General features: G+C 33.5%; 1 protein-coding gene across 3 annotated transcripts in view; it reads left to right on the top strand.

The window, feature by feature from the left end:
- LOC140445539 (cytochrome b5-related protein-like) overlaps nucleotides 1-23414 on the top strand; it is a 553029-nt gene that overhangs the window by 382091 nt on the left and 147524 nt on the right. The window contains exon 5 of one of the 3 annotated variants that reach the window (XM_072537637.1): nucleotides 18532-18692. The exons of the other annotated variants lie outside the window; for them this stretch is intronic. Within the exon in view, the coding sequence (XP_072393738.1) occupies nucleotides 18532-18547 (16 nt within the window). The 3' untranslated portion in view covers nucleotides 18548-18692. Of the gene's footprint in view, nucleotides 1-18531; nucleotides 18693-23414 lie in introns of those variants that run through there. 3 annotated transcript variants of the gene reach the window in all.

Here is a 23414-nt window from a genome sequence, read left to right as displayed (position 1 = left end):
ATACACCTTCCTCTTGTGTCAAAATGTTCAGTCCTACATGAAAAGCAATTACTTCTTTTTCCCCGAGTCTTCATCCCTTGTGAGAGCGTCAGCTATAATGTTGTCATTTCCTTTTATATATCGAAAATCAAAGTCATACTCCTGTAGTAACAAAATGCCTCTATGTATACGATTGTTAACCAGACGATTTTTCATTATATGTACCAAAGCTGCATGATCAGTTTCGATTGTGAATTTTGCTCCCAACAGATAAAATCTTAACTTATTTACACAGAAAAGTACGCTAGCAAACTCTAGTTCAGTCACACTGTATTTTCTTTCGTGTGTTTTTGTCACCCGGGAAATAAAACAAATCGGCACTTCTTGATTGTTTTGTATTTGCGACAAAACTCCCGCAAATTTTTGTATAGATGCATCAGTTCGTAGTATGAAAGGCAAATTGTACATGGGATGATATATTTTCGTTCCTTTCGAGAATTCCTCTTTTAAAATTTGAAAAGCTTTCTCTTGTTCTTCTTTCCAATTCCATTTAACACCCTTCTTCAATAATTTGATCAGAGGAATTTCCTTCTGGCTTAAATCAGGAATTAGTTTTTTAAAATAGTTGATCGTCCCGAGAAAACCTCTCAATGTTTTTAAATTCGTTGGTCTTGGGTATTTATCTATGAGTTTTACCCGGTCCTCGGCTAAACTAACTGTTTGTGTGTCCAATTTAAATCCCAAATATATCACTTCTTTTTGAAAAAATTGACATTTTTCAATATTCAGTTTTAATCCGACCTTGTCCAATTCTCCCAAAATAATCTTTATGTGTTCCAAATGACTTGATGTATCTGGTGAAAAAATGAGTAAGTCGTCGATGTAGTGCACTATGAAATCTTCATATTTATTTAATATTGTATGGAGAGCTCTTACCAATGCTGCACACGCACTTTGTAATCCAAAAGGTACTACTTTAAATCGGTATACAATACCATCGATTGAAAAAGCGGTGTAATTTCTACATCTTTCTGCTAACGGTATTAACCAAAAACTATGTTTCAAATCAATTTTAGAAAACATGTGTGTTCCCGTAATTCTCCCAAAAATAGCTTCGATGTTGAGAGGTGATTCATATTGAGATACCGTGTGTTGATTTATATTCCGGGCATCCAAACAGAGCCTCAATTCTCCACTGCTTTTTTTTACAATCACGATTGGGTTGATGTACGGCGAGTCACATCTCTCTATGATTTGATCTTCTAACATTTTGTTAATTTCTCCTTTCACCTCCTGTCGGTATTTATATGGGATCGGATAAGTTTTCGATCGAAAATTTCCTAAGTCTTTCACCTCAAATGAATGTTCATACTTTTTGGCTACTCTGTTTTCTTCATTTATTAAATCTTCATACTTTCTCAATATTACACGCAATTCCTTTTCCTTTTCTTCTCCACATATCAATTTTCTTTCTGTTTCCTCAATTTCTTTACACACATTTATTTTGTATTCTGCCTCCTCCATTTCGCAGACTTCTTCAAATACCACTGTTTCAATTGTACCTTTTTCGTCTTCTTTTGTTAATCTTTCTTCTTTTTCTTCTTCTGGGCTCATCTCTTCTTTTGAGGAAACCCACTTTTCACTTTCTTTTGCCAATCTCCTCTTTCTTCTCTGTCCTTGCTTCATTGCCAAATTCACTTCCACCGTTTGTTCTTTGTCTAAATCATTTTTCCGTTTCTCATTTTCCTTTTCCATTTCCTTACTGTCCTGTTCTTCTTCTTTTTCCTCTGTGATTTTCATCGTGTTATTTTTGAAATCTATCACCACATGTTTTTCTGCCAATTCATCCACTCCTACGATCATATCATGCGACATGTTTGGCATCACAACACATTGTAGTGCATAAAATTTCTCATCCAATCGTACTTTTATTCGTATTCCTTCATTTATCGTTGCCAAAGTCCGTTTATTTGCGCCCACTAAATTTACCTTGGGAATTTTGTAAATCAAATTCGTTAAATTAACTTCCTCTATTAGTTTTCTGTTGATCAGTGTAATTTCCGATCCAGTATCAATCATAATTTTAATCGGTGTCTCGTTGATAAAACCATCTACAAATATCAGATTTGTTCCACTTATTTTGTCCTTATTTTCTGCCAATTTAATAAATTCCTTCGGGTGACAAAAAATTCCTGTTTGTTTCTTTGTCTTTAGTGAGCGCCTTCGTGAAAAGACGCTTGCTGTTCTTGTTCGCTTCTACTTCTGTCGCTTTGTCTCTCATCCTCATATTCCTCTATGTGTGTGTTGTTGACCGCTCTTCTATTTTCTCTTGGTCTCTCGGACCCGTATCGGTTTTCGCGATTTTCCGGTTCATTCGTTCTATTATTATTTCGGTTTTCCTGATATGTGCGAGTGTTGTTTCTATTCTGGTTCTCTCGATATCTGTTTTCGTTCCATTGCCGATTTCTTTGTTCATAGTTTACTCTTCCGTTGTCTCTACTTTTGTTTTCCCTCCTCGGGACAAATTCTCTTCTCGTATACTCTCTCCTAAAGTTTTGTCCTCTATCTCTATAGTCTTGATTTTCTCGTTGTCTATAATTTTCTTGCGTTCTCCTCATTTCTCTTTCTCTTAATTTTGCTTCTCGTATTTGTAAGAATTGACATAAACTGTCAATATCTTTGTAGTTTTGTAGAGTTATGTGATCTTCTAAGGTATCTTCAAAATGTCTGGCTATTAGTTCCACTAGCTGTTCGGACGAATAGTTGTAATGTAAGTGTCTTGCATTGTTGTATAGTTGTAGGGCATATGTTTTTTCTGATATACCCATACTATCCTGGTATCTCCCATTTTGTAATTCCTTGTTTATCTCTATCTGTTGTATTTTCCCCCAGAAATAATTCAGAAATTTTTGTTCAAATGTTTGCCAATTTTGTAATTCTTCTTCTTTGCTATCAAACCATAAACTTGCCTCATCTTTAAGATGGTTCCTTATCGTTTCCTTTGCTGTTTCGAAATTACCGATATGTCGTAATTTCTTTTTTAAATTGTTGATGAAAATTACCGGGTGTAATTTTTTTACGTCCCCGCCAAATTGTGTTTTTATTATTGTATTTTATTGTATATTGTATTATTGTATTTTATTAGAATGTCTAGCGTTCGATTGGTTATTAATGGAGAAGATTGGCCTAACGAGAGAATGCAATTGGATTTTGCAAAAAATGACTACGCTATAGCTCACTATAACTATACGGAATTCTTTCCTAGTTATACTCTTTCCTCAACAAAACATTCAAAAAATATGCCTTATTTGTTTTTGACTGTTCCAAGCAGGATGATACGTCATTCAGATCTGGAACCGTTGATATTAAACTGTAAATCGAAGCAGATGAAGGTTTTCCGACAGGCACTCGAGTCTACTATTTAATTGTTCACGACAGCCTACTCGAATACTTTCCTCTAACAGAAGTTATCAAAAATATAATTTAAGTAGGTTTACAGAATATGTCACTCAGTATCAATCATCGCGCTCGATCATGAGGATTGCTTTAGTCGACATACAGGGATTTATGGTAGATGGATGGTTTGTACCCAAGGAACTAAGCATTGAAATTGGTTTTAAACGATGTCATTACATATTTACGTCTCCGCAAGCGTTTGCTTCATTAACTAATCAAAATAAGAAGAATGTACTCTTCTTGGAGAAAAATGTGCATGGCATTCGGTATTCCAGTGGTGATGTTGAATATTCCAAAATAAATCAAATACTAGAATCCAAGTTATTGTATGCTGCCGATTATATATATATGTGATCTCTAAAATTTTAATTTTAAAACTTTACAAAAAATATATATAAAACATTATTAAAATTGTTGATTGATGATTTATATCACACCTTTTAATTTTGTTATCTCAGGTTTTACTCGTGCTTCAATATCTATACTTTACAGCTGATGGGTTGGGTCCAAAGAATAACGGAATAAAATAACATAATATGATATGAAAATAATGTAATAAAATAAACTGATTAAAATACCTCCAGAAATTATTAGCATACAATGTTTATCAAACAAAATTCGTTCTACGTACGTGAACCTTCAATAATGCATGGATAATATAATACAACTACAATCTAAGATACAGCTTATTATTCTACATAAACAAATCAAATAATATTCAGTGTCCTTCCTAATGCAATTTTGATATAACGATTGTACCAAGAAAAATTTGTATGAATTATCCAATTCTCTTCACAGCTCCGTGTCCCCTCTCAGAACAAATTTGATCTCCTTCGACTATCGACAACTTATTTTCACGTTACTAATATGATATAATATTTTTTAACCCAAAATTCTCAAATTTAATATATTATGAATGTTTCTCCCGTTGAAACGCTTCCTCTGCCTTGAGTTGTCCAATTCCTTGTTCTATGCAAAATAAACTATCAGTTCTCAGCAGCCTCCTATGTAATTGGCAATATTAAACAAGATATTGCAATTTAGTGTCTTCAATGCTCTCCTTCGAATGCACGTACCTTTCCAATGATGCCAGCCTCTTTTCCTCTCGCCAAACTTAATCTCTCCTTCCGAAATAAACAGCGATACGTAGAATACAAGTAAGAAAAGTTTACTTACAAATTTGTACCAGATCAGCTACCGTCGGACACAAATACTTTACCAACTCATAACTTATTCTTTATCACTTACTATCCTTGGATGCCACCTCTAAAACCAACCATTCACTTTAAGAAACTGGAACTAACTCTCTCATCTCCTCTATCCATTCATCCAACCTCTCATTATACACACCCATCACCACTTTCCAAATTCTCGGCCAATCAGAAATTTGCATACCACTCCCACATAAAATCAGAAATACCTACAAACTTTCCTAATTTATATTATTTCTACAAGGACACTTAATTTCTACTGGGTATTTACATATTCCGAAAAATCATTTACTCATTAACTATTTTTATTGTCCTATTCATGGCGCAAACACGGATTACGGAACACTTTATGGCTTATGGGGAAAAACCATTGTTAACTTCTATTCATCGTACCCGCACTATTATTCACTTGTTATATTTATACAAAAGATTATTTATGGCTAAGATTACCTTTGGTTAATTCCAGGCAGCTCGGAGTATTTTTATTTTCTATAATCTCTGATATATTGATTTCATCGTACATTTAATATTTTTATTCTTCAATTTTGCATACCACAACAATATATATATATATATATATATATATATATATATATATATATATATATATATATATATATATATATATATATATATATATATATTGTTACGTCCCTCCACATATATTCTTAGTTTTTTATTAATAATTTTTATTATTTTATTTTTATATTTAATTCTTTAATTAACTTGTGTGTATGTCTTGTCAATCGTGAATTAATACGGACCTGTACAGTCCGCCCCCACTAAAAGTCTTAAGGGAGCATCGCTACGCGGCGACACGCACTTCAATCTTAGTTTAGACATAGTCTTGAGAAGATTCTGTTCCCGAGTCAACCCAGTGCACTGCGAAAGAAGAATTGTTACATCAACATCACAGGTACCGTAATTTGATTGCATACACACACACACACACACACACACACAGTATTTATATTAATTGATAAATTTACATATAACTTATTTTCATATTAAAATTATACCAGCACCTAAATAAACAATTATGAGTGAGAGTTTCTCTTATAGAATTTAAAGCTCATTCATTGGTCCTTCAGATCCACATTAAAATTAGTTTAAAGTAATTTATTCAATTAAAAACGTGATCAAATTATATAGATTTTTAAATATTTGGGCAAAAGCTTCTCAAAGTTCGTTTAAAATCATTGAAAAAATTCCACTAGCGGTACACATCTGGCATCAGATCCGTTAATCCCAAGCAAGGTCTCGTCCTGACCTATTGTTGGATCTAGGTACAGCCTTCAAAAGTCTCGAAAATCACGTACAATTTATGTGACTAGGTACTACAATCTACAATTTAGAATTCTTTAAATACAAGGGGTTTATAAGATTATATATTTTATTTTAAATAACTTAGGAAATTTTAAAAAAACGCAATATTTATTGAACACTGGTTTTAAAAATATTTTATGCGTATATTTCTAGTTACAATTAAATAAATATATTTTGATTTTGTTTAAATAATACTTGGAGTATTTTTGTTTGCTCGATTATACATACTCACATATAATAAATATTTATTCTTACTGATACTTATTGAGTTTCATAACTTTAAAAGTATTACATATATTACATATACGTGTACATACTGAATTTATTGAGATCATTCTTTAAAGGTTCTTTGTGTTACATAAATTTCTCTTTTTATAAATAATAATGTCTTCCAGAAATTCAAATAAAATTGTTCGTTTGCGTGCATTGAGAAACGTTGACATTTGTAAAATTAAACAAATGGAAAAGCTGGCAGATGAAGTGTTAGTTGATGCTTCATTAATTCCAGGGTTTCTCTTTGCTGCAAAAGATTACGAAGCTATCAATACTAGTTTTAATAATCAACATACTGAATTAATTAATTTAATTGCTGTCGAGGATGACGCAAATTTGGATTCGGAGGAAGTAATTAGATTTGAATTTGCTAATAGTATTAATAAAATAGCTTCTCTTTATTTTAAACACAATTCTTTATTGAACAATACTACTAGTGGAACTCAAAATGTGTCCGCTTATCCACATATTAGATCAAAAACCAATGTAAATCTTCCGAAACTAAATTTAAGTATATTTGAGGGCGAGATTACCGATTTTCCCACATTTATAGATTTGTATAATGCTCTTGTACATAATAATTCTGATCTTTCTAATATAGAAAAGTTTCGTTATCTTCTGCAATCACTTAAGGGAGTACCTTACAATTTAGTTAAAAGCATTAAGCTTCAAGATTCGAATTATATAATTGCTTACAACACCTTAATTGATCGCTATGAAGGTAAACGAGACTTATCTAGAGCATTATGGAAAAATATTCAAAATGCCAGTGTGGTTAAAACTGATGATCCTATCTCACTTAGAAAATTATTAGATATTTTCAATGAAAACTTAGCTTCTCTAGAAAAATTACTTTTATCTCCCTCTCAATGGGACTTCATTCTAATGAATTTACTGATGGACAAATTGGATGTAGAAACAGTTAGAGCTTTCGAATTACACTTTGCTTCAAAAAATGTACCTTCCTATGAGGAAGTTTATAAGTTCGCATTGCAGCGTTGCACTTCATGGGAGTCATATAAAAGACAAGTCGGCCAAAATGTTAAATATATTAATTCCGATACTTCTAGTAACGTAAGGTATTCATCTCGTCAAACTTCTACATTTTTGACCAGTTCTGTCAAAAATAAGTGCCTATTTTGTGGTTCGGATCATGCTGTATTTAAATGCAATCAATTTCTTGCTGAATCACCTTAAAAACGTTTTGACTTTGCTAAACAGAATAAATGTTGTATAAACTGCTTGTCTAAAACTCATGTTACGATCAAATGCCTTTTATCCAAAAGATGTACACATTGTAATAAAAAACATCATACTGCTCTTCATTTTGATAATCTCAATGCGAATGATCATTCTTCTTCTTCTCCTCACAATGAGGTTGCTAGTTCATCTAACGATCCTTTGCCTTCTATATCCGCCTTATCAAATACTTTGACAAATAATGTCTTGGTAGCTACAGCTACAATCCATGTTCTCGATCGTTTTGGTAAAGCCTTTGAAGTTAGAGCCTTATTAGATAGTACGTCTCAAGCTAACTTCATTAGTAAAGAATGTGCAGACAAATTAAGTCTCCCTAAATTTAATGCGGCCTTATCGACAAAAGGTCTTGATAGAATGTGCACCCCAGCCAAATCAGGCGTAAAATTGAACATTTCTTCGTCTTATGACATAAACTTTCATTACGAGATAGATGCAATAATTCTTCCTCAAATCTGTCAAAATATGCCAACTGTTCCAATTTCTTTAGACAACTTGCCTTATCTTCAACATTTAAGGTTGGCTGATAAAATGGCAAATATTCCAGGTAAAGTTGATGTTCTATTAGGAGCAAATATCTTTCCTTACATCTTAACAGGAGGAATTATTAAAACCCGTAATGATCAGCTTTCAGCTCTTGAAACAAGTTTCGGTTATGTTTTGATGGAAAATATTCCACCTACAAATATAACAAATATTCATTCCTTTTTTACGTCATTTTCTGCTAATGATTCTGAGCAATTAGATGCGACATTAAAACAATTCTGGGCCATTGAGGAAGTACCAGAAGTTAAATCTTATTCTCCGGAAGACTCATTCTGTGAGAAGCTGTATACTCATACCACTTGTAGAAATTCCGAGGGCAGATTTGTAGTAAAGCTGCCTTTCAAAAACGAAATACCTTCTTTTGGCGACACGAAACGTTTAGCCTTACAAAGATTTAGTTCTTTAGAGCGCAGATTTGCCAAAAATAAATCACTTAAGATTCAATATTCCAGCTTTATCAAAAGTTTCATAGATAATCATTATTTAAATCGGGATTCCACTTCGGTACCTGAACGAATAAACATCGTTTTTGCCGTTCTCGTAATTTACAGTGTTTATAATAGTTTTTAAACTTGTTTTGCGATTTATACTTGTTCCAGACAATAACAAAGTGCAGTGTAACTATATACGTGTACTTTCGCGGGTGCATATAATCGCTAAACTTGTATAAACAATATTTCATTAAGTGCATTATATCCTTACAAAAAAATAACATTTTTGGACATTACACAAGTTGCTCCATATCTAGGCAACTTCCATCACTATGTTTGTATGTATGTATGATAAGTTGCCGCCTTCTGACACTCAATAATGAATACAAACAAATTGCAAGAAGCTGTCTTTGACTACGAGGATGCTTCAAATCCAACAATGTCAACAAACCAAATTGTAACCAACACAAACCCAACCACCAACAGTAACATATCTTACACGGCTGCAGTAAAATCAGCACCTAAAATTTTAGACCAATGTTCCCAAAAAAGGATCAGGCCGTGGTTCTTCATGCCGAGAATAGTTTAAAGCTATACGATTATGTACATGCAATCGGAACTATCATTGAGGCCAAGAACATTTGCTTCGCATCCAGGATATCGAATAATAGGGTATGTATTTACTTATCTAATTCTGAACTTGTCGAAAAATTGATAAAGTCCCATCCATTCATTCAAATTAATACATTTTCACTAAATATTCTGAGACTTATATCTCCAACCAAAAGAATTGTTATTTCAAATATATCACCTTTTATTCCTCATGATCTAGCTGAAAATGCTATAAAAAGTCTTGGCTTACAACTAGCATCCCCCATATCGTTTCTCAAAGCAGGTATCCCTGGAGATGAATACAGTCATGTTTTAAGCTTCAGGCGCCAAGTTTATATATTTCCCCCTTCTGATAACTACGAACTACAAACATCAATAACTATTCCATATGATGGTCATGAACATAGAATTTTTCTTTCTACATATAGAATGGAATGTTTTATCTGCAAGCAAACAGGACATGTTGCAAATAACTGCATTAATCCTCCATCGGTCATTATTCCTATACAGTCAGAAACCCGAGCTCCCATTTCTAACAATGAACCTAGCACGAATACAAATGAAAGCGTCCAATCGTCTCAAGACATTCCAGTAATAGGCCAAAAAAGACCTCCTTCGGAATCACTTAATGACGAATCTAGTCTTCCTACAACTCCGTTAGCTGAAACCTCTGAAATGCAACCGCCTTATATCCCTAATGAATTAACTAAAAGAAAATCCAAAAAGAAAAAGCGAAAAACGGATGATACCAGTATCTCTGATATTACTAAACTTGACATTACCGAATATTACAACAAAAATCCACAAAACAATATACTCTCCTTAAACGATCTCTTTGCGTTTTTAGAAAATACTAAAGGCAGCAGTGACCCCTATCATGAGGCCCTAAAGTTTACAAACGACATCAATACACTCCTTACCAATTTGATTTCTATCTACCCGCATTTTTCTCAAAGAACATTAAAAAACAGATTTACACGATTAATGAAAAAAATCAGACATCAATGCAATGTTAAATCTGCAGAAAATAACGATACAATAACATTACCATGTCTTTCACAAACAGATCCCAGTGACGATGAATCTTACTCTGATACTTCCCTTGCCTCCCAAAACTCTTTAAAATAATCTTTCTCTTTAATACAATGGAATTGTGATGGGTTTTACGCCCGTCTAGAACGCATCCAACAACTTATCCAAGAGACCGCTCCAGATATTCTTTGTCTACAAGAAACAAATTTAAAGGAAACCCAAAATCCGTACCTAAAAAATTACATAGGCTATCATCAGATTAGATCCACACCCCTACGCGCAAGTGGCGGTACTTCTATTTTTGTATCGTCAGATATATATTCCGAAAAATTTAACATCACTTCTAATTTAGAAGTAGTAGCTGTTTCATTCTGGTGTCCTTATAAAATCACTATTTGCAATATATATTTACCACCTAATAAGGGGATAAATCATACAGAAATTTCTAAACTAATAGCAGAACTCCCACCCCCATTCATCCTCGTAGGAGATTTTAATGCTCACAGCACAATGTGGGGATCAAACAGCACATTTGGCAGAGGAAAAATTATAGAAAACATAATTAGCAATGAAGATATATTTCTACTCAATACTGGTTGTAGCACCCACTTCAATATATCTTCAGGAACTTTCTCAAATATCGATCTCAGCCTTTGTGATCCAAAACTAGGTCCATCTCTAACATGGTGTCCTCTAGATAGTCTTTTCGATAGTGATCATTTCCCTATATTAATCTCAGACAATAAACCCAAATCGTACAACCCAATAAGTAAATGGCGTATTGCACAAGCGGACTGGATGAATTTCAGTCTAAACGTCCGAGATCAAGTCAATTCAATTAAATATGAATATAACATAGACCACTTAGTTGATCAGTTCACTAATTGCATAATTAACTCCGCTCAAAAATATATAGGAAAATATTCTGTTAAACCTACACGAAAATCAGTTCCTTGGTGGAATGACTCCTGTGCTGTAGCAGTTTGTGTATGCAAAAAAGCTCTGAATAAATATAGACGAACAAGAACTAATGAAAATCTTATCAAGTTTAAATTAGCTAAAGCTAAATCAAAACGTATCATAAAGGAAAGCAAAAAGACTTCATGGAACCTTTATATCAATTCTATTTCTTCCGACACACCTCCAAGCCAAGTTTGGAACAAAATTAAACATATGAAAGGTCAAAGCACCGCCCACAAAATCCCCGCCTTAATTCATGACAACAAAATAGTGACTCAAAGTCAAAGTATTGCCAAGATCTTTGCGCATCACTTTCAAAAACGCGCATCCAAAACGCTAAACCAAAATAAGTCTCCTTTACACTCTTTTAACATCGCAAGTGGTAAAACTAACGATATTTCCAACCCAATAAACCTACCCTTTTCTAAACAAGAATTGACTCTAGCTCTATCCACTACAAAAAACTCAGCTGCTGGCCCTGATGACATCCCCTCAATTTTCCTCAAATATCTCCATGAAGAAACCATAAACAAATTGCTTGAGTTGTACAACCTAATCTGGTCCCGACAAGAATTTCCTTCCAAATGGAGGGAATCCATTATATTTCCTATCAAAAAAAGCAGCTCTCTTCCCAACTCTCCAAACTCGTTTAGGCCAATCTCCCTAACATGTACTCTTTGCAAATTATTGGAAAAACTGATCAATAAGCGATTAATCTGGTATCTAGAAAAAAACAATATCCTTAACCCTGCTCAATCAGGTTTTAGACATAATAGAAGCACCACTGATAATTTAGTGATCCTACAAATAGATATAGCAAATGCTATGGTCTCCAAGCAAGACGTAATTGCAGTAATTTTTGATATAGAAAGTGCTTTCGATACAACATGTAAGTCGGTTATCCTTAAAAAACTGGTAGAAAATGATCTTACAGGTAACATATTTTGCTTTATAAACAACTTTTTAAATAACAGAAATTTCAGAATCACAGTTAACGGAGTATTATCCGACAAATATGTCACTGAAAATGGTGTACCTCAAGGTTCTACTTTGAGTTCTACCCTCTTTCTGCTAGCCATCAATGATATTTGCTCTCATATAAAATCTCCTGTTAAATTTGCCCTATACGCAGACGACCTTATTGTATACTGCCAAGGAAAATCCACAGCTGCAACCTCATCTTTATTACAAAATTCTGTCGAGTCCCTTACTACATGGTCCGAGAAAACTGGCTTCAGGTTCTCTTCCAATAAATCCAAAATAATTAAATTCACCAGGAGATACAACAGCACAGAAATACCCAAAATAACACTAAACGGAGTAAGTTTAGAGTCAATTGATCATTACAAGTTTTTAGGACTAACTGTCGATAACAAACTCACCTGGCGACGTCATATAGATGAAATAAAAGGCATCTGTTTAAGCAGAATGAATTTGTTAAAGACATTGTCCCACCATCAATGGGGTGCCGATGAAAGGGTACTACTCAAAATATATCGAGCTATAATCCGATCCAAATTAGACTATGGTTGTATAGTTTACTTGTCTGCATCCAATAATTTATTACAATCTTTAAACTCTGTTCACAACACTGCTCTCCGAATTTGCTTAGGAGCTTTTCGATCCAGTCCCGCTGAAAGTCTCTATTGTGAATCTCATGAACTCCCCCTTTACCTCCGGAGGCAGCAACTACTCCTATCTTATGCTAGCAGAATTTCGTCGAATCCGACTAACCCTGTATTTAATCTTCTGACTTCGCCAAGACCTGGACTCGTAATCTCGCCCAGATGTATACTTTCAATCCCACAGATCCTACAACCCTTGTGCCAAGACACAAAATTATCTCAAACAATTGCATCTATAAAATCAGAATCCCCGCCATGGTCTAGAACACCTCCTTTTATAAACACTTCTCTCTGTAAATTTAATAAGCAACAAACAAATAATATCTTTTTTCGACAAGCTTTCAAAGATATTGTGAATACATCCCACTATGATAAGGTGCTTTATACCGATGCATCCCGAAACGCAGATGGAGTTGGCTGTTCTGTCACTACAGTTGATACAGTGCTGCGACAATACCGAATATCAAACAAATGTAGCGTATTTTCAGGAGAACTCTTTAGTATTTGAAAAGCTCTCGAGTTCCCTTTTGACAATCATCAAAGTGTAGCTCTGTGTACCGATTCCTTATCCGCAATTCATTCGTTAAAAAATATTTACAATCAACATCATTTAGTACAAAAAATATTAGAATCGATCCATCTCCTCACTTCCCGAGGGACTTCAATAACAATAATATGGGTGCCTTCTCATATCGGCATCCAAGGAAATGAGATGGCTGACAGCGCTGCAAAAGAAGCATCTACATCCAACTTACCTGTCTACAACATACAGCTCCAAGAAGACTTAAAATCAAAATTCAAAAGGAATATCCAAGACAAGTGGCAAAAACTTTGGATCACCAAAAACACAAAGCTCAGAGAAATACAACCTAATGTTTACAGCTATTTATCCCAAGCATCTCTGAACAGAAAAGAAAAGATAGCAATACGAAGATTGAGAATAGGACACACACGTTTGACACACGGTCATCTTATGTCCTCTACAGATCAACAGTTATGCTCTCACTGCAACGATATTCCTATAACCGTCAAACACATCCTCACATAATGTCAGCACTACCAGGCCACCCGCATTTCCAACAATATAACCCATAGTCTAGAAGAACTTCTGAACTGTTCAAGCCGACTCAAGAGCCTAATAGACTTTTTAAAGACTTCTCAACTGTTTAACAAAATATAATTTACATAATATTTTTATTCTTCACAATTGTAAACTTTGTATCATAACTTTGTAAATACTATTGTAAACCTTTGCCCGTGTCAATGACCTAAGATGTTGAGACACGTTAATTCTAAATAAAAAAAAAATTATTTAAATCTTGTTCAGCCAAGTACGGCAATAAATAATGCTTATTATCTACCACACCATTGTATTTACAAGGAGTCCAGTACTACTCCATTGCGCGTTGTGTTTGATGCCTCCGCACACGCCCCTAACTTTCCGTCTTTAAACGATACGTTATATTCAGGTCCAAAATTACAAAATGATCTTGTAAATTTATTGCTTAAATTCAGGTTTCATAAATATGTCTTTACTGCAGATATTAAATCCATGTTTACTCAGATTCTTGTTGCTCCTGAGCAACAAAGATTTCAAAGAATACTTTGGCGTTTTTCGGAACAGGAATCTATTGCTGAATACGAACTTACTCGGGTTACTTTCGGTGTGTCTAGCTCACCATATGATGCAATTCGTACTCTATAGCAGCTAGCACTCAACGAACCGGACTTACCTGTAGCCTCATCTATACTCCTAAAAGATACTTACGTAGATGATGTAGTGACAGGAAAGGACTCTTTAGAAAATAGTGTTCTTGCTATAAAAGAATTAATATCTTTATTGAAACGTGGTGGATTTGAGTTACGAAAATGGGCAAGTAATGCCCCTCAGTTATTCTCTCTCGCTAATATTCCTTTGGATCATATTCTGCAACAGTCTTTTTCATTTGACTTAGATCAATCTTCGTTGAAGGTATTAGGACTTGGATGGAATCCATTATCTGATGATTTCTTTTACAAAATTTTACCTCTTCAAGCTTCATGTACAAAGCGAAATCTCTTAGCCCAAATAGCTCGCATATTCGATCCTTACGGTATTTTTAATCCTGCCACTTTGATAGTGAAGACTATTATTCAACGTCTTTGGCTACTTGATTTAGATTGGGATGTAACTCCACCTTTGGAAATTACTTCAAGGTGGGAACAATTTAAAATTAAACTGCCTATACTGTCTAAGTTTACTATACCTCGTCATATTTCTTTAAATGGAATTATTTACTGTGAGCTTCATGGCTTTTGCGACGCTTCTTTACGTGGATCTTCTGCTGTTACATACCTTCGTGTGTGTTATGATACAGGAGTCATCAAAACTTATTTTCTTTTAGCTCGAACAAAGGTATCTCCTACCAGGGTACAAACTATTCCTCGTCTCGAGCTCAATGCAGCAGTAATTCTTAGTAAATTATTATCTTATATACTGCAGACTCTCACTATACCGTTTAGTAGAATTTACGCATGGTCAGATTCGACTGTTGTTCTTCATTGGATTAATTCACAGCCATATAAATGGAAAACCTTCGTCAGTAACAGAATTTATTATATTCAAGACAGGATAGCTTCAAAACACTGGCGATATATTCCTTCTTCATTAAATAGTACGGATCACGGATCCCGTAGACTTTTCCCTGAGGATTTCTTAAATACTCCTGCTTGGTGGGTGGGTCCGGAGTTTCTTCGCACTACTGAAGATAACTGGTCATTCTCCTTGACCAATTGTATCGAGCATAACTTAGAATTGAAACAGAAAAGTTGTCTTTTGTCTTTTCCATCTGATGAATTTGCCGATAATCTCTGTAATCGATTTTCTTCCTTTTCAAAATTAAAACGTATCTTTTCCTATGTTCTTAGATTTGTTGGTAACCTAAAATCAGCCAATCAACGAACAGTTGGAAAGCTTTCTATTCAGGAACAAAGTAACGCCACTAATCAACTAATTAGATTAGTGCAACAAAGATATTTGAAGGAAGAAATAGAACAGGTTAAGGGTAATTCTATAAAATTCAAATATTTGAAAAAATTAAATCCCTTCTTTGATTCACATGATCTCCTCAGAGTGGGCGGAAGACTTAGCCAGTCAGAATTAGCGTATGACAAGCGCTTTCCTCTTCTTTTACCTTCCAAAGGTAACTTTATCAAATTACTTATTTCGGAAATTCATATTGTACATCTACATGCAGGCATTCAAGGTACGCACTTCGCCTTGTCACAAAACTTTTGGATAATTTCATCCAAACGTGTTATTCGTAGTGTTCTTTCAAAGTGTCTTTCCTGTTGGAGACTAAAACCTCAAAATTATCAGCCACCTATGGGGGCTCTTCCCGACTTACGGATATCCAAGGCCAAACCATTTTCTTGCGTTGGTGTCGACTTTGGCGGTCCTTTTCTGATACGGGCCAATAAGCTTAAAAATGCTAAACGAACGAAAGCCTATATTTGCCTATTTGTATGCTTTGCCACTAAGGCTTTGCACTTAGAATTGGTGTCTGAACTTAGTACCGAGGCATTTTTAGCCTCATTCAGACGTTTTATAGCACGTCGAGGACGTTGCTCTGTTGTCTATTCTGATTGCGGAACAAATTTTGTAGGAGCAAAATCCTATTTAGAAGACATTAAGTCACATTTTGATAAAAACGACGTCATTACATGGCATTTAAATCCTCCGGCAGCTTCCCATTTTGGTGGATTGTTTGAAGCGGGTATAAAAAGCGTAAAAACACATGTGTCTAGAGTCATAGGCGAACAGGTTTTAACCTATGAAGAATTCAATACATTACTCATACAAATAGAGGCTGTCTTAAATAGTCGTCCCTTATGTCCTGTCAGTAATGATCCAAATGATTTTTCAGTGTTAACACCTGGTCATTTTCTTACACTAGAGCCTTTAAAGATAATTCCCGATCGGGATTACAGTGATGTTTATTTAAATAGACTAAGTCGTTGGCAATTGCTGCAACGATTACATGCAGACTTTTGGCAAAGATGGAGCAGAGAATATTTACATACTCTTCATCAACGCTCGAAGTGGCATAAAAATGAGGGTAACCCTAATATAGGTACACTCGTATTAATACGTAATGAGACCAAGCCTCCCTTACAATGACAAATGGGTCGAATTAAAACTTTAATTTTCGGTCAAGATGATATTGCTCGCGTAGCTATCGTACAAACCGCGAAAGGTGAACTTAGGCGACCTTTGGTTAAGCTATGCCCTTTGCCTTATATTGACTAAAAATGCAAATATGCATTTTGGTGGGTGGGAATGTTACGTCCCTCCACATATATTCTTAGTTTTTTATTAATAATTTTTATTATTTTATTTTTATATTTAATTCTTTAATTAACGTGTGTATGTCTTGTCAATCGTGAATTAATACGGACCTGTACAGTCTGCCCCCCCCTAAAAGTCTTAAGGGAGCAACGCTACGGGGCGACACGCACTTCAATCTTAGTTTAGACATAGTCTTGTATAAATCAGCGCGCGAAACACTCCAGTATTTTTTGTGTAACGTGACCACGCGACCTTTTGAGAAGATTCTCTTCCCGAGTCAACCCAGTGCACTGCGGAAGAAGAATAATTTGATTGCATACACACACACACACACAGTATTTATATTAATTGATAAATTTACATATAACTTATTTTCATATTAAAATTATACCAGCACCTAAATAAACAATTATGAGTGAGTGTTTCTCTTATAGAATTTAAAGCTCATTCATATATATATATATATATATATATATATATATATATATATATATATATATATATATATATATATATATATATATATATATATATATATATATATATATATATATTGTTATGATGTGTTGTTTGTTTGAATGATGAGCAATGAGTATTTTTAATAATATAATATATAGGGTTTTTATCGCGGTTCTCAAAGAATTAGTTTGTAAGTACTTTTTTAAATTATCTTTATTATAACTACTATGAAACACACATATATATATCTAACCTAGCCAATGTAAATTTAAAATAAACTATCTTTTAATTGATATTCTTATAAAACTAATTAAATTCTATAGACAATGTAAAATTTAAACAAACTATCTTCAAAATTGAAATTGTTATGACACTAACTAAATTATATTAACAAAATTTTGTACCTTTCTTTCACTGAATGCCTAAATGAACTGTTTTCCACTATATATATTCTAATCACCACTGAATGTCTTCGTACTTCAGTTATCGTTGTTTTTGTGAAATTACTTTTTCCAATTATCAGCTTCTACCAATTTAAGATATATTTTTCTTCACCAGCATTTATACACCACCAAGCAAACCAGCAAAACAGCATTTATATTTATTCTTCTTCTCAATATACCAATATCCAATTATTATAAGTTGATTTATACTAATCTCCAATCATAATATAATTTTAATTTCTTCCAATATACCTTTTTAATCTTCAATAATTATTTGTGTATAATTATAAATGTGCATTAAAATAAATGCATAATTTTTAATCTTCATTTAACTCACTATATTAAACAATTGGACTATTTGTAACTGATTCACTGACTCCAACTAACTTTCATATTTCTTACTAAACTTTTGTGACTGACTTCTTGAAAATTCTGAACAATTTACTTCACTAACTAAATGTTGGTACTAACTTTCATAATAAACTGGACTCACAGTAACTGTAACTCATAACTGATCTTCTGACTGACTTTCATAGTAAAACTGCCATCTTGAATCCAAATCACGGGTATTTATATCTTTTTTTTCTGTTCTAGAATCATCTGGCAATAAATCATGTTCCATTTGGTTCTATTTCTTCTATATGGATGTTCTCGAAAACAATATCTGTTCGATCCACCAACATAATCATTATTCCAGAATGTTCCAACATAAACAGGGGTCAAATTCTGCATTCTGGAGAATTCATTAATGTTCTATTGATAATTTTGTTGACATTTAGGCTTTTCAGATCAGAATAAACATTTAAATCATTAAATATATATAAATTAAACATTTTAAACTAACATTATTATTATAACCCCACTTTATATTCGTATTATGATTAATTTCTGTCTGTCAATTTACTGTATAGTTGGTTGCCTATGCACATGGCTCACTTAAATATATTTACAACATTAAAATACAACTTTTTACACTTATTATATGCTAATTTATTAAAAATGCCCTCACATAAATATATTTTTATTAAATTCTCTAGTATATAACTTCTTAAAATAACCAAATACTTGTTATATCTAAAATTATCTAGTATGTAACTTATAAATTAATTTTTTAAACAATATCTTTCTTTCTCCTATATCATATCAATATATATATATATATATATATATATATATATATATATATATATATATATATATATATATATTGTTATGATTCATTTTATCCGTCAAAGATAAAATTAAAATTACTAAATAGACCATCTAAATAAATTTTCAAGATATCCTGGAGAGTTGTTATGCTATGTAAAAATACAAAATAATATTGGTTTGCTCTTAATATTTCAAAGTATAAAATATTATAAGTCAAATAATTCACCTAATAAACTATAAAAGATATTTCGAAGAAATGAAAGTCCATTATCTTTGGATTACCTGTAGTAAACAAAATTTAAAGATATGCATAGATTATTTTCTTTGTAAAATATATTTGAGTGAACGTAATGAAATAATGGAACAATGGGAGAGTGGATTTAACAAATAGACTTGTACGCGGATACGGTGAATAAGACAATAGAATCGAAAAATTTAAAATGTATAATTCTCCGTTAGTTTTTAAGAATTTGTGGAACCAATTAGCATGTTAATAGTATTTAGGAAATTTATAATTGTAGGTAAAATTGTTTGTTTGTTATCTAAATGGTTGATGGAGATACGTATGACGAACTGTGATTGGAGAAGATAAAAAAAGGTGGGATAGCTATGTACGGATGAGAGTTTAGCTAGATTTTTGAGGGAGAAAAGATAATCAGTTGTTTTCCAAGGGTGCAAGGCGAACGGTCGTTGTTCTTTGGCGGTTCCCAAGTGATAGTAAGCATTAGAAGTGAATGTTTGTGAGTTTTCGTGGACTAAGTGTATCCTGACGGAAGCTGATCCAGAAAAATATTGTAAGTCATACTTTTCTACTTATATATTCCAAGAGTCACTGTTCAGGCCGGAACGAGAGATTCAGTTTATCGAGAGGAGAAGAGGCTAGCATCTTTTGAACGATACGTGCATCTGAAGGAGATCATTGAAGACGAGAGGCTCGCAATAATTTGTTGTAAGATTGCTGATTACCTAGGGAACTGCTAAGAATAGATAGTGTAGGCTACAACGAACAAGGATTTGAACAACTCATCATCAGAAAGATAGTTTTTTTTACCATTCGTCAGTTTTTCCTTTATCAACAAAGTTTTTTTTTAATTGCTTCAGAAAAGATAGAAATATTTATCAGGAGATATAGAACAACAATTTTGATTTGAAATTTTAATTTATATAGTATATAACATTAATTTTTGAAGGTTCACGTACGTAGAACAAAATTTTGATAATCCTTATATGAGATATTTTTTGTTTAAGATATTTGAGTGTGAATTTTATTTCAATATATAATTTTGTATCATATATGTTTATTATTCCGGTATCCCTCAGACCTTACCTATCCTATGTAAAGCATAGATATTGAAGCACGAATAAAACCCTGAGATAAGAGAATTAAACAGTGTGATAAAATCATAATTGCACCATTTAAATAAGTTTAATTAATTAATTAATTAGCTAATTAATTGCTTGGCGCACCTCTGACTTATAATATCACATTAATATATATATATATATATATATATATATATATATATATATATATATATATATATATATATATATATATATATATATATATATCGATACCTCAGTTCCAGACTATTACAAGTCTGAAAATCAAATTGTGGAGATAATTGCAAATTATCAGACATGTGTCTAGAGTCATAGGCGAACAGGTTTTAACCTATGAAGAATTCAATACATTACTCATACAAATAGAGGCTGTCTTAAATAGTCGTCCCTTATGTCCTGTCAGTAATGATCCAAATGATTTTTCAGTGTTAACACCTGGTCATTTTCTTACACTAGAGCCTTTAAAGATAATTCCCGATCGGGATTACAGTGATGTTTATTTAAATAGACTAAGTCGTTGGCAATTGCTGCAACGATTACATGCAGACTTTTGGCAAAGATGGAGCAGAGAATATTTACATACTCTTCATCAACGCTCGAAGTGGCATAAAAATGAGGGTAACCCTAATATAGGTACACTCGTATTAATACGTAATGAGACCAAGCCTCCCTTACAATGACAAATGGGTCGAATTAAAACTTTAATTTTCGCTAAGTTTTGCGTTGCTTCGTAAGTTTAATTTTCATCTATTAGTAGTGAACAGATTTTATTGAAATTATTACAGTCCATGAAACTATACTTCAGTTTGAATTTGATATAAAAATAGAAATGATTTTATTACCACAATTAATGTTATTTAATATTATTAAGAGTTGTTAGCGTTTGGAACTGATATTTTTACCAATTTGCAGAGCAAATTTAAGATTATTAAGAGTTGTTAGCGTTTGGAACTGACATTTTTACCAATTTGCAGAGTAATTTTGACAATATGTATTCATAGGTTTGTGTACGAGTGACTAACAATAGTACAAAAATTTCTATCGAGCAACCTTTTTTTACTCCATTTATACCCTCACTGAGGAGCACAGGTCTCTGTGAACCTCCCAAACAATGGGGAGACACAACAACACTACTTGGTGGGTTGTTCCTTAAAGTATTAAGAGGGCAGTACGCTAGCAAAGCACCGGTAGTGTAATGGCTAGCATAGGAAATTCGTAATCCGGAGGTTCTGGGTTCGAACCTCGGTCCCGCCTCCCATCGTGCTATCGGGTGTTCCTCTTGCAATATAGTTAATGACCACGAAGAGCATGACTAATAACCCAAGTCAGTGGGAGAGACCCATACCCAAATCTGTGAACCAAGAAAGTCTGTTTTAAACATCGCTAACAAGAAAAGAAGAAAACTGCATCTAGGTTTAATACTTTATTTAAAAAATTATTCAATCAGTCTGAATCTTCTTCCGTCGGTCTTTCATTGGTAGATAGGCTATTGTAGAAGTCCCAGTAAGGTCTTGGAATCGCTCCAGTCTTGCATAGTGATAGTAAATCTTTCTTTTTTGCTGCAGTAACGCCCGGTGGCTGAGTATACCCTGGTTTCAGTGTTGACATTTCTGTTTGTCGCCGAGTTCTTCTACGGGTGTTTATAATTTTGAAATTCTCATCAGCAAATATATTCTTGTATAGAATCAGATGTGGACTCTCTTTCCGTATTTCTATTATATGAATATCATTCCACTTAACTGCTGCACCGTCCTCATTTATGGTGAAATTGTCCCATTTCATCACCAAGGACTTTATATCATAGAAGTCTACCATTTCCTTGGTGGTGTATGGTTGGCCGGTCTTTTTAGCCAGGGAGATTATTGGCAGGAGTTGTGTTGGCACGTACAATGGTCCAGCCTTGAGAGCTCTTTTTTTTGTCGCTCTATCAGAGCATGCATTGCATCTCCTTCGTTCTGCGAATGCCCGACCACGAAAAATTTGTGAGTAATCGATTCAATTTCCAGATTCCTCACACAAAACATAAATAGGGCCACAATGAATTTATTTTTATTTTGCCCGGGACAGTTGTCAGAATAGAATACAATTTTATTTGTTGGATTTTCTTTCAAATAATTCAAGATGCAGCTCCCTATTTCATTTCTCCGCGACGAGCTACTCCTTCGTGCCAGAAGTAACTGAATCCAGCTTTTTTCTTACTGTCATATATGGTGAAATTATAACATGATAATCTTCTCTTGTAGAAGAAGTCACTTCTGCTGCCCTCTGGAATTGTTTGCACCGCTTGAAGATCGAAACAGCTCACCGTCGTATCTTCCGATGAATTTTTGACGTCATTGTCTTTTTCAATACGACTCCTCTTTTTTTCCTGAATATGTACATTGAAGTTCTCGTGTTGAGCAATTTTTTCATCTGCGTTCAAATTTTCGTAATTCATGCATGTACAGCATGCATCTTTTTTTTTTAGTAAAAAAAGATATATTATATTCGGTATTAAATATGGATTCATAAAGATGTTTTTTCATTTGCATTTTATTTTCCTCAGTACATTTTATACAGTATTGTCTGTACATCTCCGTCAGATTCAAGTCGCCTTGTAAATATTTCCGTTCTGTTCGAGCTCTACAATAATGGGAATCCATTATTGGAAAAGATTCGATATGCCTTCGAGCAAAATTCTTGACATCCTCGTGAATCCTTGGTCTCCCCGCATTGGGATTACCTCCTCTGTTGTCTTTGTCAACAAATCCTTCGTCAGTCTTCTTTTTTTGGGCCGTTGAAATTACAGCGCTATTTATATCTAGTGTGTTCATAAAATATAACTTACATACTTTCACTTTGACGTGGTTTATATCAAAATAATATGCAAAATTGTTTGTCCATGCGCTTTTTGGCTTTATCATCGAATACTTTGGTATTACGGGCTGCATGCTTTTTACCAGGAAATCACGTTGACGATTGATGTCTGCTAGGTTCCAGTA

Source organism: Diabrotica undecimpunctata, chromosome 7 (assembly GCF_040954645.1).
Source record: "Diabrotica undecimpunctata isolate CICGRU chromosome 7, icDiaUnde3, whole genome shotgun sequence".
Taxonomy (NCBI): Eukaryota; Metazoa; Arthropoda; class Insecta; order Coleoptera; family Chrysomelidae; genus Diabrotica; species Diabrotica undecimpunctata.
Note: the sequence above shows the minus strand (reverse complement) of the source record. Positions and strands in the feature narration are given on the sequence as shown.